Raw genomic sequence first — 15,154 nt, forward strand, 5'->3', positions numbered from 1 at the left:
TCATCACACCACATCCATTTGAAAAAGGGTATGTGACCACCTGTGACTTTTATACATGTAAAACAGACAGACAAAAAAGCTTGCCAGAGAAAGTAAAAGCGTGAACTCCATGGTGAATCTTTACAATTCGGACCAAAACCCAATCAAAGCAACCTTCTGATTGCTGGCAAAAGTGTCTGTTTAGTGGGCTGTAAACACATGCCTGTTTTTGATTAGGTCTCGTTTGTAGCGGCACGAAGTCATGCGTTTGGGACACCTATTAAAAGCATTCGTAGTGGGAGGCCTGTGGTGTCTAATGCCAGCCTGAAGCACATGCTTGAAAGCTCAATGCCTGCTGGGTTCACCAATCAGTTACGCAGTGTTTGTGGAAACAGGCCAGCTTCCAGCTTTCCCAGCATCTGGGGGACAGTATCTTAGAAGTCCAAGAAAATTAGGAGTTCACAAAGTTATCAGTGATCACTTCATTTAGCTCATTACAAAATTGGAAACACCACCCGAAGTGTCCCGAGTGTCTTCTGAGACAGTACACCCTTAAAGGATGTCAGAGGTTGAACACTTGGTTTTGACACTAGTCTGTTTCTGTGTCAGCACTTCAGTAACAAAAGTTACACCACGCCTGTTCAGGAATAGGCCCAGATCAACCTAATGGACAGATAATTGGTTCCATTGAATTTATATGGAGAAAAAAACAGAAACAACTTATAAAGCAGTGTATATGCTACTAAAAAGCTGTGTGGCTGCATTGGCTAGTGCTTGCACGTGCACAGGGTCAGCAGTAATCCTGCTGCCATCCCTGAACAGAGCGCTAAAAAAACAAACTGGCTCAACCTCCGTGCTTCACCTGTCAGAGGACCAGGCAGAAATCTATAAGCATAATCCCAGAGAACCTCTTTAAGAAACTCTCGTGCCAGGATTACCCATGCCTCTGCACACCAGAGGTTATTTTAAATTCAAGGCTGTTACATTTAGCCATTGCTTTTAGTGCATTTGACAAAGTTAAGACTTCCCTTAAATGCAGCATATTCATTTCAAACCAAGAGTACTCAAACTCTGCCTCTGCCTCAAACATATGCGTTTGGAATGCACCAACCCACCTTCGCTGACAGAACAAACTACAGAGAAAAGTACAGCTTCTATGAGTTTGCCTTTAAAAAGCAGTTACAACAAACAATAGAAATATTTGACTAACACCTGGTTGAGAAGCTTGTCAAATCACTTCGAGGTGGCATCTTTCTTTACCAAATCATATTACTGTAACGTTGCACTAGCTTGAGGGGAACCAACAAAACAAAACAAAACAAGCTCTAACCAACCTACTGTACAAGTCCTCTAATGTTTAGTAGAGAAAAGAGAAAAAAACCCACCCAGTCAGAACTGAGAAATAGCTGGCATGTACTTGGATATACAAGGGGGAAAGAGCACCATTTCTATAGCAACACAATTATTGCCAAAATCTAGCAGAGAACTGTTAAATCAATAACACTTTATAATTGATGATGGTGCTTCTTCAGCAGGAAGTTTGGATCCATTATCTGCTCATCTTACCGCATTTCCCCTGACCACAGCCCCCCTCTGTAAGGGACACCGCATGCTGCACACACAGGACTCACCTCACTGTCTGACATTGACCTGAGCTGGAGACAAGACCTTACTCTGTAATGGAGCCCACCTGCTCTCTACTCCAAAGAAAACCAAATAAGCATCAATACTTGTGCATTTCTGGGAACATGGGTGTCCACCCCACATGTATTACACCGCTACCTTCCAATTAGCCATGGGCTCAAATAAAAGACAATAGCACACGACAACAATGTAAATAAAAAGTTTTCTTCCCTAACAAAGCTGGCGCCCAAACCCTCATCTAAGTATTGGGATGGAAGCTTTTCAGCGGCGAGTCTGATGCTACCATTCCAGCCTGAGGTCTACTGGACGCAATCTTCTAACCACAGCCTTATTTGAGTATCTGGGATCCATCCGTGTTATCTTGGTCTTTTAATTTGCTGCTATACAAATGCACTATCCAGGGAGGGGTACATGTATACTAGTACATGCAACTTGCATGTAAGCAAGAGGGACCAGTGGTGTAATGCTCATTAATGTGCGGTAATGATGACTGACGTGGTACGGGCAATCTAACGGGTGACAGCGGACTGGCACACCGCTCATCTGGGGCTGGTGAAGGAAGCAGATAACTGTGATGCTAACCTTGCTAAACATACAGAAAAATTCACTTGACAAAACAGACGAAAAATAAATGTATAGATTTTTTTTTTGGGGGGGGGGGGGCATTTTCACTTGCAAATCATGGTTTGATAATGTTTTAATATAACAGCAGAGGACCAAATCCCCCCCAAAAAACCCTATTATACATAAATGAAAACTTTGTATCTTAGAATGCCAGTGATCACTCATACACATCAATAAGTCATGTTTAATGCAAACTTTAATTATACATTATATCTCTTAGATTCTTCCTCCCAGTCCACATCTAGAGCGTCATCGTCTAAGAGCGAGGAGCTGAAGAGAGAGAGGCTGGAGAGGGGGCCCCCGAGGCCTGCCGTGCCTAGCTCAAAGCACTTCCTCTTCCTGGGGTTCACTGCCAGCTCGCGGCCTGCCGCCGCTCCGTCATGTTCCTCTGCTCCGGCGCAGGCTGTGGGTGGTCCGTCGGTCTGCGCGCCTCTAACTGGCGACACGGCTGCTCCAGTGTGGGGCTCGCTGACGCGCTGCTCTCCTAATCCCTCTCTGGCCACAGCTGTCGTGTTTGGGGCTGCGCTGTCCACTGTGCTGGAAGCCCTTTCCAATGCACCACCCTCAGAATCTGCTGTGGCTTTTGCCCGAGTTGTGAACTCCTCTATGGTTTTTTCCTCAGCAGGAGGAAGAAAGGCGAATGTGGAAAGCGTGGCCAGGGTGGAGGGAGCCACTTTAGCCTGCGGCGGGCCCGAGGTAGGGCGGTTGGAGACGGCCAGCCCGCTCACTCTCTGAAGCAGCTGTAGGCGTCTGCGCTCGGCCCCTCCACCCACGCTCTGCACGCCACTCTCCTCTCGTAACCCCTCGGAGGGAAGCTCCCTGCCCTTGGCTTCGACCCGCCAGCGGAGCTTTTTGCTTGCTGTGCTGCCCTCTGCTGGCCAGTCAGGGGCTGTGCGCCCTTCGCGTTCCTCCCCTTCTCTTCGCTTCATTGGCTGTGGTTTAACATGAACGGCAGGTGTGCCACTTTTCTGTCCGTCACCTTCATCCTCCCTACAAAGAGTCCTGTTAGCAGGCGGGTTGGAACTGACACCACAGTTTTCCAGATCCGTGTGCGCCATTTTGTCTCGAGGCCTGAATGTGAAGCAGGAGAGTTTGGCGTGTACGTCTCCCCTGCTCTCTGCTGCACCGCTGGCTCGCTGCTCTGCTTTGGGGGGGCCAGGAGGGGCAAGTTTTCTTATGGAAGGCTTCTTTTTGTGTACCACGGGTGTGCTGTGGGAGGGAACCTCTTCTGAGCTGAACACGTTCACGTCATCCACCACGTCTGTACTTGGTCGCATGGAGCTGCTCTCTTCTCTTAGCAGCAGGTCGGCGTTCATGTCCCGCAGACGCTGGGCGCGGAGCTTCCTGGAGCCCTTCTCCACTACGGAGTCGCCTCTCTCGGCGGCTCCAATCCTGTCCCTGTCCGCGCTTGCGGGCTCCTTCTGCCGCACGGCGCCACGGCTAGGCGCCGGGCTGCCGTTGCCGGCCGTGGGCTCTGCTTGGTTCCGCGGGTGTGACAGAATGGGGGACACTGGGACCGTTGCGTGTACATCAGGTGGCGTGGTCAGGCCGTGGAACCAGCCGAGGCTTGGGTCAGAGGCGGCCGTCTCGTCGCTGCACCACCGCTCGTCGCTCTGCTGCTCCCCTCCGGATGAGCCGCACGTCCCGATCTGCAGCCTGCATCAGAGAAACACTCGTGTATGAACATCACGTTACCCGGGAAGTCCGATCCTGTTATCAATGCTTAATTTGCATGTGGGCTAAACCCCCTTAAATGCCTCTGAGTGTGTTCATCTAGGCATCCCCAATGTGTGGTTTACCTTGAGAGCCTCTCCAGCTCTGTGCTCAGTATGTGGGTCAAGCGCAGTTCCTCCAGTACAGTCTGACACTGAGCTCTATACTGCTCTCCTGGGCGCTCAGGGAAGGAGGTATGCAAAGCATTCACGTTACCGAGTAGTGCTCCCCCCTGTGGCACAGCGAAAATGTACACACGCACACAAGTGTTGTAGATTTGAAAAGATTTCTGCGTGTATTTTAATGACATGGTGATGAGCCGTACCTGCATGGAGCACTCCATAACAGACACCACGACGACTGCGTCCTCCACTGTGACCGTCTCTCTGAACATTAGCCTGGCATGGGCTGGGTACGGGATGAGAAAGAGACCCTCAAATCAATAACAGAGATAAGTGAGCTAGTGCGACTTTGCCTTCTCAGTAACCCAGACAATTCATAGATGTGGACACACACACACACACACACACACACAACACCAAGTAATAATTTCAAAAATGACCCTCTAATTACTGAAGGTATAGTCAAGACAGTGCAGAGTATAAATTTGATAAATGCAACATAGAAAATGAATCCAGATTCCAGAGAGACAGATATACACCCACTGCAAGTGGCTCTCCAGCATGCGGATGGTGGTGTGTGTGTGTGAGAGAGAGAAAGATACCCTCCGCGAGTCGGCCCAGGCTCTCCAGCATGCGGATGGTGGTGTGTGTGTGTGTGAGTGTGAGAGAGAGAGAGATACCCTCCGCGAGTCGGCCCAGGCTCTCCAGCATGCGGATGGTGGTGTGTGTGTGTGTGTGAGTGTGAGAGAGAGAGAGATACCCTCCGCGAGTCGGCCCAGGCTCTCCAGCATGCGGATGGTGGTGTGTGTGTGTGTGTGAGTGTGAGAGAGAGAGATACCCTCTGCGAGTCGGCCCAGGCTCTCCAGCATGCGGATGGTGGTGTGTGTGTGTGTGTGTGTGAGTGTGAGTGTGAGAGAGAGAGATACCCTCTGCGAGTCGGCCCAGGCTCTCCAGCATGCGGATGGTGGTGTGTGTGTGTGTGTGTGTGTGTGTGTGTGTGAGTGTGAGAGAGATACCCTCCGCGAGTCGGCCCAGGCTCTCCAGCATGCGGATGGTGGTGCGGGCGGCGCTGCGGCCATCACTCTGCCTCTGCAGCTGGTAGTAGCGGGTCAGAATGGAGTTAGCCTCCTGACCGATGCGCGGCTGCAGCCTCTTTATGAGGCAGAAGTAGGCCCTCATCTTCTCCATACTCCACAGCGACGAAGACCGACTCGGCGCGCCTGAGAGGAGAGAGGGAGGACGCTGAGGAGGATGATGAAAAGAAACCAAGGGAAAGGGCAAGATGGTCCAATTCAATCCTGTACGTAGTTTCCATTTTCTTATCTCAATCATTTCCCCCGTGCCTATTTCTGTACTTCAGACAAATCTCAAGGACAATACATTGCAAGTGCACCGCCTGCAACTTCTGGAAGTTTTGAGAGAAAAGTGCCGTGTTCTTTTGACATTAAACCCGTCTCAGGGATTTTGCCTGCTCTCCAAACCCATGCTTGTCCTTGTGTAGGCAGGCAGCCTGGTTTGACACTGCCGTGTTCCAACATTACAGTGAAGCAGACACTCTCATCGTCAAGTTCTCGGTCATGGTTTTAAATCAACGTGGGGCTGTGTGCATCATCTACTGTGGGGCTGCCGATCCCTCCAGCAGGAGGCCCAGCCCCCAGACCAGTCCCCACCCTCCTCCTGGAGGCCTATCCCCAGACAGACCAGTCTCAACCCTACATGTATCCAGCCAGCTCATTCTTTCAGGCACGCCTACAGATGTTTACTCACTAGCTGAGCTTCGGGGTGGAGCTGCACTTTTCAGGATGCCAGATCTTCATAGGCAGTGTTGGGTGCTATGTAGGAGAGAACGGAGCTCAGAGAATTCCTGTTCTCATAGATGTTACCAATGTAAGCAGCAAAGAAAGAAGCAATGTTCCTTCTGAAAGAAATCAAAACCCCGATTCTGTGCAAAAGGACTCAGGCTCAGTTGAGCCAGATAACATTTAGTGCGTTACGCTTTCTCTGCAGTCCTCTAAAGACAAAAACGGAAGCTCTATATCCTCACAGATGCCCTGCTCTGTGACAGCCCAAGGCGTCTAGCCCTAATCGGGTCGGGCGGTGCTGCTCGTCTCAGAGCTCCAATAGCCGCTCGCAGTCCACATTACCCTCGCAGGTTGGTAACTGGACTGACCTAGCAGGTGGAAATGAACCCTGACCAATACTAGGAAGAAAACCGGGAGCTTAAAGACGAAATTAAAACCTTAATGACTTAATATCTTATTACCATGTTGTTACCTCGAAGGAGCTATGACCAGCTGAGAACACGCACGAGGTCCGGCCGATGTCTATAAACTTCTACGCGTGCGCGCATACTCCACTAGCAAGAGCTGAACTCAGCCATCGTGCCGAACCTTTGTTCTGGAGGATGAAGGATGAGATGATTCTGTCCCACTCTGGGTTCTTGGTGTCCAGCAGAACCAGAACCAGGTCGAAGCGACTCAGGAGCGGGCTGGCCAGGGCCACATTCACGGAAACAGGCATGTTGGGGTCATACTGGCCCTTTGGATTGGTGGCTGCCAGAATGGTGGTCCTCGTGTCCAGTTTACACACCATTCTGTACGTGAGGAGGGACAGGCGCGATTAAACATTACATCGACGTGTCCTAAACTCACAGCGTCTGCTGGTGGGTCCAGGTAGGCCATTCTTGTGACTACATGCCTTTTGTAACAGCTTTGCTAAAGTTGCTAATTAATTTGCAGTAGTTATTGAATATAATTAACAAATAAATATAAAGGAGTAATTTGGGACAGTGGCAGAAGCAAACTCCTCGGTTAGGACTGAAAACAAGAAATGCCCATCGGAAGGTGTTGGCGGTGCCGTGGCTCACCCGGCCTTGGCCACGCTGATGCTCTGCTGCTCCATGGCCTCGTGGATGCTGGTGCGGTCCTGCTCCTTGATGCTGTTGAACTCGTCGATGCAGCACAGGCCTCCGTCGGAGAGAACCAGCGCCCCTGCTTCCAGGTGCCACTCTCCCGAGTCCTTCACAGCCGCCACGGTCAGACCTGCAAAACCGTGCATGTATACGTAGTGCCGGAGCGAATGATCCGTATGTGTCGCCCTGATTTTCCGCTGTGGAAACGGGGGACTTGAGGGAATATTCCCAGGAAGGCAGTAAAAGCGTGGAGTGGCTAAGCACCTGCGTTAGTGGAGCCGATGCCGGCCGTGAGGACTGAGCGCGGGGTGATCTTGGCTGCGTACTTCAGAAACTGAGACTTCCCAGTGCCTGGGTCACCCACCAGCAAGAGGTGAGACTCGCCTGAAGGGAAGACACTTTTATCGTACTACACACGCCGTGTGCAGGGGCTCTGAGTGCGCGACACTAGGAACACATACCTCTCACCTTTGTCCCCGAGGGATCAACTCGCTGGACCCCGCCTGCCAAAACCATGGCAACGGCCAATTTAACAACATACATTCCAAATACCTGGGGGCAAAGACTCATCAGAATCTGATTCCTGCCTTCAGGATGTTAGAAAAAGACAAGAGAGATAAACAGCAAGAGTCAGGAAATAAGAAAAGGTGGAAAGAGAGAGAGAGAGAGAGAGAGAGAGAGAGAGAGAGAGAGAGAATGTGAATGAGAGACTTATTGTGCAGGACAGTTTAAAGAATTTTCATGGGGTTCTGCAATTACTCTGACACTATACATCACAAAGTTTTTTTTAGTGTGTCTGGAAAACACTGGATTCATTTATCCAAATTTAGTTCAGTTAAGAATAATAAAAAATAAATACATTTTTTTTAAAAATCAAAAATGTGAATGTACATTCAAAATTTCAGTCCTCCTCACTGTAAACATTGTGTACCAGCTATAGGGTCATTTTTGTGATCTTCCCAGAATTCCTCAAATTCTTTTTGAAAGTCATCTAGTGCCACTGCTGCTGTGGAGTAGTCATTGTTGATCTCAATGTGGTTGGCCCTCAGCACAATCTCCACATCGCAGCGCATGTCCTGGTGCAGCGGCTTCCAGCGATGCCACACCACCCCATACACTGTGACGTCATCACCTGGGGTGGGGGTCGGGGGAGAGACAACCAACCAAACAAAAAGAAAAAAAAATTAAATAAAATCACCACCACTGCAATGTCATTAACTGCACGGAGGTTTACTTCAACGTTACCGAATGAGGTGAGGTTTCGTGATGAGAACAGAATTTGCTGGGGCCTTTAACAGATACGCCATCCTCATGTTTGGTGGTAGATGTAAACCCCCTTAACCCCAGGGCTACCAACACTAACCACTTACACTGACAAACAGCTGTCTACAGCTCCATTGTGAAAAAAAACAAAACAACAACAAAAAACACTTCAGGTTCTACTAAAAGGAAAGGATTGTTTCAGTAACTAGCTAGCAGAGATAACTACTTGATACGGGGGCGGGGGGAATCCAAATGCCAAAACTTTCAAAGGAAACCCTGAATGGTTGTCAGAATATTTTAGTATCCAGTGTAGGCCTTTGTACTGTCCATAAAGGTATGGAAACTAAATAAAGGGGACTCATTCTTTCCTCCCTTTAAAAGAAATGGATATGTCTACATGACCATAACTGTGACAGGTGAAACTATGACTGCCAGTTCCAACAGAGCAAACTACAGCAAGCTCATCTTTAAACAATCGACCAGCCAGATTCACTGAGTGCTGGGCGAGAGGAATGGGGTCATTTGTCATTTGCCTCTTGTGTGCTGTGTAGTACCAATCTGCCCCAACGAGATTGTTCTCTAGGAAGGAGAATGACGACAGAATGGATATATTATCCTATCCATTCACCTTTCCATCCACCCACGCATAATTAAGGAAACAATATTGTTCTGATTTAATGTGTGTTCACTGACCTTTGTTCCTCTATACTGTGCCATTCATTCACTGAACAAAGTCTGACAGGACTCAAGACTGAGGACTACACCAGGACTCCACTTCCCCAGGAGCACTGTGTGATTACCTGATTTGCAGCTGTCCACCAGGTCATCTTCCAGAATGACCAGCATGGAGCGTGGGATGCTGCCCACAGACAGTCTCTGCACCTGCGAACACAGCGCCATAGTCTTATTGCTTACAGCACCATCGCAGCAAGCTCACAATTAAGCCACTCAGAACGCATTAACCTTGATCACTGGAAAACCACCCCACCCCCCAAGCTCTGCTCAAAAATATGTGGGAAATATGCAACAGGTGTTCCTTCCCACTACGTGCCCACATTGCAGAGAGCACGCCTTCAGTCTTACATTCCAAGGCATTTTGTTTATATGAGCTGCGCTGCATGCGATCAAATGGAACTATTCTTATCAATTTTCCATATTCAAAACACCTTCAGATGGCGCAACCCTTTCCTACTTATCAGCCACAGCAATACAGCTGTGATCTAGCTCATAACTTGCCCATGTTGCCCAACTAGCAGAGCAGTAAATGCACTCTGGCTAAAATGGTGGCTGTATAAGATGTGAAAACATAAATTACCCTTTAGCAGCTCACCTTGTTTGGGAATAATCGTCTCATCACTTAGGTTATATAGATGTTGAAAAGTGTCAGCTCTGAGAAACGGTGGTGATCTCCCCCCCAACCCAATGCCCACTCTTTTTCCAACTAGACATGAGGCATTACCACATACACTAATGATGACAGGAACGTGAGCGTGAAGTCTCCCAGCCTCCCATCAGCCCTCACCTGCTCCTGGATCTTGATCTCCTGGTAGTCTTTGCAGGCCGCGGATGCGGCCTCGCCATCTGACAGGCAGGTGAACGCGAAGGAGCCGCACCCGTCCTCGCTGGGACAGCGAGTGGGAGGCACGAAGCTGTAGTGCTGCTCAAAGTCGGCCTGCACGCTGAACACGTGCCTGCACTTGTTGCACATGTAGTCCCGCCGCTGCTCCAGCACTTTGGTGGCACCAGTGCGGATCACTGTGCCCGTCACAGACAGGAAGTGGCCCACGTCCCGCGCTTTGGGAATGTGTTCCCTGGTCAGCTCTGGGCACACAGGCAAACCTGTCGCATAGAGCTGCTTTAGTGGGGTCAGGCGAGGTGGAGCGGAGCGGAGAGCCTGCGTGGCGGCAGGTTTCCATGACAACCAGGCAGGGGCGATGCCCGATTGCTTGGTTGAGGGACACTATCTGCATGGATGAAATGAAAACCTGCAGCCGTGTCGGCCCTCTGGGGATAAAATTTAACACGTCTGGTTTGGAGACTGAACTTGTAATTTTCCTTTTACCACTGCCCTTTTCCCTGTCCCCTGTGGTCATCTGCTGCCTGTTTCTGCCCTGCAAATGAAGCTGGCAGAAATGGATTGTGGGGAGGAGGTTTGTTTATCCTGCTGAATGGAGCTGCGTTTAGTTAGCCGAGCAAATACTCTGCGGCACCCAAGAACTCGCATGAAAGTACAATTGATCTAAAAGAAAGTGGGGAAATTGTGCACGTTTGTGTGTAGACTGTAGAATCTGCACAGTGGCTGGGTGACTGACTTGAACCCATGACCCTTTCCTTCTGGTGTGTTTCCAAGAAAGTTTTTGCCACTCTTTTGGCCATTCTCTGGAGCTACAGAGATCGCAAGTAATTGCATCCACATCAATAATCTAGCAAGGTATAGTTTAACCAGCTGAAAGACCCATAAAAGCAAAGCATTATACTCAAGTGTAATATTAGACACTCAGCCAACACTTTCAATTAAATAACTGAACAGACATAATACACTTGTTAAGAACTATCCGATCTGGCTCATCAGTCCTGGCTGAGAATGGGCCGAGTGTGGTTCTAATATACCAATTAGCATGCCTGATTGTTAGACTCTCAGCTTGCTAGCAAATCAAGCAGAGGAGAAATAATGCCACATGCAGGGAAAATCAGAATCATACGCACGTGTTCTGTCTTTGAAGTTACAGTACTTATACATTATAACAACTTCACAGTACTTCAACTGGTTTAATGTAGAACAACTGCAGTTCCATCGAGCCAGTACTAATTTACTCCTTTACCAGCTGCTATGGGGAAAAGAAAACAACTTACTGTACGACAATTAATATATCCACTAGATGGCACTGTAAACCCGTGTGTGTAGTACATGAAAATAGATTGGTTTTATGCTCTCAGCATTAAGAAAGACAGGATAAACAGGACACTACACGAGATCTGGACAGGGGACAAATCTGCAAGTACCGCAAGCAAGTGCTCAAACGGACTTATATAATGTTAGCGGTGCCAAATGAACCACGCGAAGCCTTGATCGCTTGCACTTCCCACATACTTCATGAGCGATCAAAGCGGAGGCTCTCGGGCAGTGCCCATGTGTTAGGTCAGGGCGCAGCAGCGCAATAAAGTCTGCCTGTCCTCATCGGTCATATCTGCAAGCCTGCGGTCCGTCTTTGTGATTACAGGTGACACGGCTACTTTCCCTTCGCACGCGCCAAGGACAATGCATGCAAAACGCCGCGCATCATTGCAACGCAACCTCTCAGCCCACAGACGTCATCGGCATGAAAGCCTCGCCTCTCTCCCTCCTACGGGCAGTCAAACCAGCTCTCCGTTGACATATCTGACTTCCCCGTTTTCTTCCAAAGCCGTGCGCTCTGGGTCGCAGCGGAAAAGAACAGAGAAAAAAAAGTGACTGCTGGAGCGCCCTCGCAGCGCGGGCTCGCCTAACGATGCCCTTCGCCGGAGCCCGCGGCCTCCGCACAATGAGGACTGATGGGGCTATTTATGGCCCGTCTATTACGCTTCCACGGTACACCCCGAGTGCAGTCCGACTTCTTCCAACCTGGTGAACAATGGCAAGGATAACCAGAACAGCAAAGCTTGTGAGGCAGCGTTGGTCTGGAAAGAGAGACTCTGTGGTAAGAGACCTGGCTAACTTGGGTTGGCTTTCTAATAACATTTAATCATGTTATTGGCCCAATCCATCCGAGCTGGTCTAAAGGAAATTATGACCCTGCAAAGTATACAAGTTGCTAGCCTTCAAGCTCAGGGAAGGAACAAAGATGAAACGATGTCAAATTTCCAACTAGAGCTGTCCCAGTTTTGACAGTTTGATTTTGATATTGGGTTCAGCATTGCAATAAAATTTGTTTATACATTTCGTTTTCTATTTTTGACAGCTACACGGTTTGGCTTCTAATAGTACACTACCACTATTGGAGTGATTCATAAACATTTTGGCAACTTTATTATTCTCTGAATGGACAAAAAAATTAAATCACCTGATTAAAAAAAAAAACACAAAACTGTTGCACTGCAGTTTTTAAAACACTCCATTGTGACTAATAAACACTGGCAAAGTACCTTTTACCAAGAGTGTTTACAGCATGTCAACCTTAACAAATAGCATGTATGAATAAGACCTCCAAATTGACTGTAATCCAAGTGTATAAACTATATCAAAGTTTGTTTGAACATGAAAATATTTGCGTCAAGAGAGAGGAGGTTAACCCATGACGTTCATGTCTGGCCCAACACCCGATTCTCCCTTGCTTCTGGCATTTACTTACGCATGTGTGCTAACAGGGTAAGGGCAGTCCCAACCAGAGCTCAGAGATGGTGCTCTAATCCTACAATAACAGAATCCAAAAACTATCTGCTGCCTAGATTAGGTGCTAATGTCTTTGGATAAAGATTTTGTTACCTAGATGTAGTTTTGGTTTGACTACTAATAGTTTCCTGATTTTTGGCCATAACTGCCATCGGCTATTCCTACAGTGACCTTTGTGCTCCCCACTATAACTACAAGATCCTGCTTTCTGCTAGTCTCCCTGTAATACCATTATTACTGCATGCTATGATACTTGCTGCAAAACCTATTCTAAATCTTATCCAAAACCTAATAAACATTCAATTCATGCTATGTTTACATCAAACGTAATTAGTTAATGCAGCACCATGTGTACACCGCCCAGCAGGCAGGCGGCTTTGGTGTAATAAAAGGGAAAGAAACAACACAATCTGCATTATGATCCAACAGCATGAATTCATCATGGCCCAAACAGAACACCTGCATTTCCTGAACAGCTCACGTGGGGCAGAGCCCCAGGTGAGAAGCTAATATCTGAAGCCTGCAGTTAGAGCTCCTCTTGTTGAGGGTGTTTCCCCCTTCGGCTTGTCCGTTACCACACCATGTCGTCTGACCAAGACCTGCTGCCTGTAGAGGACTTGCTCCTTAGCTGCGAGACGTGTGGTGTAAATCAGCGGGTCGCGCAGAATGGTTTAAAAAGTCGATGCTTTCACCAACCGAGTCGCTTAAGGTAGGGATGTGCTGAAATGTCTGTCAGAGAAAGGCCATACTGATTCGTTACATTACGAGCAAATGAAAGATCAAATTTTAAATCACCCAATGCAAGCTAATTACTGAATACTCTTTCTTTTTGATTAAGGCCAGAAGGAATGCCTTTATTTGGTCATATATACATATGCACATGTGTACAGTACAATGTTTCTCTTTGCATATCCCAGCTTCTTTGTGAGCTGGGGTCAGAGCACAGGGTCAGACATTGTACAGCACCCCTGGAGCCAAGAGGGTTAAGGGTTTTGCTCAAGGGCCCAACAGCATGGCAGAACCAAGATTCGAACCCAGCAACCTTCTAACTGGTAGCCCAAAGTCCTATTCACCAGGATACCACTGCTCCCTGTACTCTTCTTGTAGTGTCCACTCTGAGACCCAGAAGTCTGGGATTATGATAAGGTCGCACTCTGCTAATTTGAGTTTTTCCTGTATACCCAGCTTCTCTGATACAGTAGCTTTGTGTTACCAAGAGACTGAGTCTAAAATTCACTGACAAAAAAAGTCCTTAACAGCAGAACCATTGACTAGTGTAGTATACTTCTCAAAGCTCATGGGCTCTCTAATAATTCATTTAACTACACAATATCAAAGTGTTCAGTTTGGCTCTCACATTTACATAACACATATCATTACACCACATGTACAATATATAAACGAGAGGGTGGAAAAAAAGAAATGTGATTATTTCTAGGACCATCATGGAGTCTCACCTGAAATGCGAACATGCAGGTTGCGTTTGAGTGTACAGGTACTTTGCGGTTGCGCAGACTGAGAGACGCTTAGGGCCACCCTGTGAAGAGCGCAGTCGAATACAGGCAGCACTTGGCTGGGGTACGCGTTGAAGTACTCGCCCACCTCCATGTTGGCTTCGAATAAAGTCATGGCATTTACCACCAGCGGGTAATGAGCGTCTTCATCGACCTCCTGCAGGATTTGGAGGATGTCGTTCTTGTGGTGCTCGGCCAGATACGTTTCAAATACCAGACCTATCGAGGTCACCTGCTCCGGGCTTAGTGACATCTCCAAGCCGCAGCATAACTATCCTGGCAGCAGATTCCTACCGATACCTTTCCCGGTGGGTTCAAGTTAGGCCCACATCAATTTCACAAAGTAGGTACGACACTAGTTGACAGAAAACAAACAAACAAACAAAACTTAAAACAGGTCAGCTAACGTTGCCGTTGTCGCCAAAGTTTGGACTTAACCGGAAAAGTCAAACAGATAGTTAACTACGTTAATCTAGCTGGGTTAGCTGTTTACTGCTGAGGAAGAGAACTTGAATTTGAATCGAACATTTCCATAACAGCTGGTCAGGTGACGTTTGCTAGTAATACAGACAAGCAGCTAGGATAGGTAGCTTAGCTGGTGTGTTTAAAATAGATGACAGCTAGCTAGCTAGCTAAGTGCCTATAGTACAAGGGATGAAAGTTTCTAGCATTTCGTTGCAATACTAACTATAGCTAGGCTCCTACCAGTAGACATTTTCACAACGGCGAGTGGGCACGTTAGCCACACAGTCACTCCTTGTAATTTTCAACGTCTGAGTTTGTAGACGCGTTTTAGATTTGGCGCTTAATTCTACATCGTCCCGCTTTTAGGGGACGTACATGGAAAAATACAAATCATAACAAGAATTTAAGACTTTCTGGATAAATATCTAATATGATGTTACACATGTTACACTTTTAGATTGCATGTAATATATTTTACACGACTTTAATGTTGCTCTGCAATTGTTCCTGGTACAACGATTTGACGGTCAACCTATGCAGCACCGCACAT

At 47.8% G+C, this 15,154-nt stretch overlaps 1 protein-coding gene across 2 annotated transcripts; it reads right to left on the reverse strand.

The window, feature by feature from the left end:
• Nucleotides 1–2,417: 2,417 nt before the first annotated feature.
• Nucleotides 2,418–15,132, reverse strand: mcm9 (minichromosome maintenance 9 homologous recombination repair factor). Of its 2 annotated transcripts, XM_027001664.3 has the most exons (13): nt 14,845–15,132; nt 14,083–14,494; nt 9,779–10,095; nt 9,057–9,138; nt 7,925–8,125; nt 7,455–7,580; nt 7,258–7,377; nt 6,949–7,123; nt 6,473–6,675; nt 5,099–5,302; nt 4,286–4,368; nt 4,047–4,192; nt 2,418–3,903 (listed from the first exon to the last, which is right to left on the reverse strand). In XM_027001664.3, the coding sequence occupies exons 2-13, from the start codon at nt 14,390–14,392 to the stop codon at nt 2,448–2,450; spliced, it is 3,423 nt and encodes a 1,140-aa protein (XP_026857465.3). In that variant the 5' UTR covers nt 14,393–14,494; nt 14,845–15,132; the 3' UTR covers nt 2,418–2,447. The 2 variants fall into 2 exon arrangements, 1 of the variants encoding a protein (XP_026857465.3); XR_014124425.1 differs by lacking the exons at nt 2,418–3,903; nt 4,047–4,192; nt 4,286–4,368; nt 5,099–5,302; nt 6,473–6,675 and having other exon boundaries at nt 6,988–7,123; nt 7,462–7,580; nt 14,083–15,132.
• Nucleotides 15,133–15,154: the final 22 nt, after the last annotated feature.

This window comes from Electrophorus electricus, chromosome 7 (genome assembly GCF_041902795.1).
Source record: "Electrophorus electricus isolate QZ-2024a chromosome 7, ASM4190279v1, whole genome shotgun sequence".
In the NCBI taxonomy this organism is placed as follows: Eukaryota; Metazoa; Chordata; class Actinopteri; order Gymnotiformes; family Gymnotidae; genus Electrophorus; species Electrophorus electricus.